The sequence below is a fragment of the Cebus imitator genome, unplaced genomic scaffold (assembly GCF_001604975.1).
Source record: "Cebus imitator isolate Cc_AM_T3 unplaced genomic scaffold, Cebus_imitator-1.0 Scaffold241, whole genome shotgun sequence".
NCBI classification, from domain to species: Eukaryota; Metazoa; Chordata; class Mammalia; order Primates; family Cebidae; genus Cebus; species Cebus imitator.
This window is the reverse complement of record NW_016107556.1, coordinates 998,736-1,001,311: the sequence shown is the minus strand read 5'-3', so window position 1 is coordinate 1,001,311 and position 2,576 is coordinate 998,736. Positions and strand designations below refer to the sequence as shown.

Here is a 2,576-nt window from a genome sequence, read left to right as displayed (position 1 = left end):
CACACCCCGCCACACACACACACACCCGCCCGCCCCCGCCGACATGATGCAAGTGTTATTCTGAGAATTTAAAGTCATACACAGACACTCCTACCCACCCCCCCCAAAAAAAAACACATAAAAAGGCTAGCCTGAACATGAAAGGAGGAAAGAAACTTTTTATTCTTACTCTTTCTTTTGCCATTAATCTGCTAAGCTGTTTTTATGTCCTGAGTGAAGAGAAAGAGTGGCAAAAAGGTTTGCTTTCCTTTTTCCCACTAAACTAGGGCTATAACACTAACTTAGGGAATGCAACTTTTGGAGGCGTACTAAGGTTTGATGCTGTTGACTTCATATTTTTTGGTATAAATTCTTAGTTGTAGGTTTTACAAGATAATAATGGTGGTGTTTTATAAGCTGCTGAGTCAATCAGAGGGGCTGGCTATATGGAAAAACTTATAAAGTTCATAGCTCAATGGGGTAAAGGCTGTGAATATCAGGGGAGGAGGCAAAGAGTCTTGGTTTTGAGTTGAGATAATGGTACAGTAATATTTGAAAGATTCATTTGCCAGAGTAAGCTATCATTATCCTAAAATTTTAAAAAGGTAAGTTAAAAGGCGGTTAAGTCAAATACTGGAGGACCGCCATGCTTCAGCCTTAATATAATAATTGGAATATTTTGATCCCTGAAGGTTATATCTCATTATAAAGATGAGTTACAGCTGATAAGACCATTTAAAATTTTTAATAGGTAGTCTGTAGAAGTAGCATTTTCTGGTTTTGGATATTTTCTTTTCCAGAAATAATTCGTTTACGGGAACTTTACCTAATTCTTTATTTGGCGTAGTCACTTATGATTATGAAAGTATTTGATCACATTGTTTTTAATTGCATGAAGATCTTTAGCATCTTCCCTTGTCATAAAACCAGTTACATTTATTTATTTATTTACTTATTTCATTTATTTTTGAGACGAGGTTTCACTGTATTGGTCAGGCTGGTCTTGAACTCCTGACCTCATTATCCACTCGCCTCAGCCTCTCAAAGTGCTGGGATTACAGGCGTGAGCCACCACGCCCGGCCCAAAACCAGTTACATTTAACCACCTATTCCTTACGTAATTCAGTGGCCCAGAACAACTTACCCAAACCTCTGACTTACACAGAAAGACGTCACATAAAATCTCAGGACTGGGCTGGGCGGCTCACACCTGTAATCTCAGCACTTTGGTAGGCCAAGGTGGGAGAATTGCTTGAGCCCAGGAGTTCAAGATAAGACTGGACAACATAGACCCTATTTAAAAAAATAGAACATTAAAAATTAGCTGGGTGTGATGGCATGTACCTGCAGTCCCAGTTACCTGGGAGGCTGAAGTGGGAGGATTGCTAAATCCTAGGAGTTTGAGGCTGCAGTGAGCTGTGATTGTACCACCATACTCCAGCCTGGGAGACAGAGGGAGACCATCTCCAAAAAGATAATAAAAAATGAAATAAAACATCTAGGAACTGGTTGAAAAAAGGGTATTATATGCACTGTCCTCTCTCTTTCTGTTGTTAAGTGCAGAGTGCTTACTTGAAAACTTAGTAGAGAGGCTAAGCTCCAGAAATGTTTCATCCCCAAGGTTTCAATCTGAGGAATTATTTTCTAGGAGTACACCCATTGTTATCAATACTCTATTGGAATAAAACAATTTGGATTTTCTGTGGAATTTCTTTTTCTTTCTTTTTTTTTTTTTTTTTTTAAAGACGGGGTTTCACCATGTTGGTCAGCCTGGTCCTGAACTCCCGACCTCAGGTGATCTGCCTGCCTTGGCCTCCAAAGTGCTTGGATTACAGGTGTGAGCCACCACGCCCGGCCCGAATTTTTATTATAATGATGTCATTAGATTAAGAAGTGTTTTTTTTTTTTTTTAAAGGTAAATAACCCCCTTCCCCCATTTTCTTTCCTTCATTTGCTCATCACTCCTCACCCTTTCCCCCAAAACATACGTTTTTTAGTGGGAACTTACTTTATGATTCAGTGATGTGGATGTGAATTATTATATATTTAATAATATGTGTCAGAATAATATGTTGTTTTTTTTTATTTTCCTATTTTTAATACCACATTAGGATCTCTCTTTCCTCATCATGGTACATTTGAAGTAATAAAGAATACGGATCTTGATCTGGATAAAAAGATACCTGAAGATTACTGTCCCCTTGATGTCCAAATTCCTAGTGATTTAGAGGGGTCTGCATATATCAAGGTATTTGTCAAAATATTTTTCATGTAATTTCTTATGAATAGCCCTGAAGCTAATTTGTTAACTTTTTTTTGTTTTTGTTGTCATATAGGTTTCAATTCAAAAACAATCTCCAGATATAGGTGATCTTGGCACAGTTAACCTCTTCAAAAGACCTTTGCCCAAATCCAAACCAGGTGTGGTTATGTTCTGTCCTCTAATTTCTGGTCTTCTTTGAGCTGGCATTTTAAAATAAACTGAAGATAAATATAGCTTAGGAATAATAGATATTTTAAAATAAGAACAGTTCAAAATATACTTCTAAAATTTGTCAATAAACCATTAGTGAATAGCTATGCAACCTTTTTTTTTT

At 37.2% G+C, this 2,576-nt stretch overlaps 1 protein-coding gene across 1 annotated transcript in view; it reads left to right on the top strand.

Moving 5' to 3' along the window:
• The window catches only part of MED17 (mediator complex subunit 17), a 27,644-nt gene that overhangs the window by 7,965 nt on the left and 17,103 nt on the right, over window positions 1-2,576 (top strand). Inside the window, exons 4-5 of the mRNA XM_017498416.2 lie at window positions 2,091-2,227; window positions 2,316-2,400. Coding sequence (XP_017353905.1) covers window positions 2,091-2,227; window positions 2,316-2,400 — 222 coding nt within the window. The remainder of the gene's footprint in view (window positions 1-2,090; window positions 2,228-2,315; window positions 2,401-2,576) is intronic.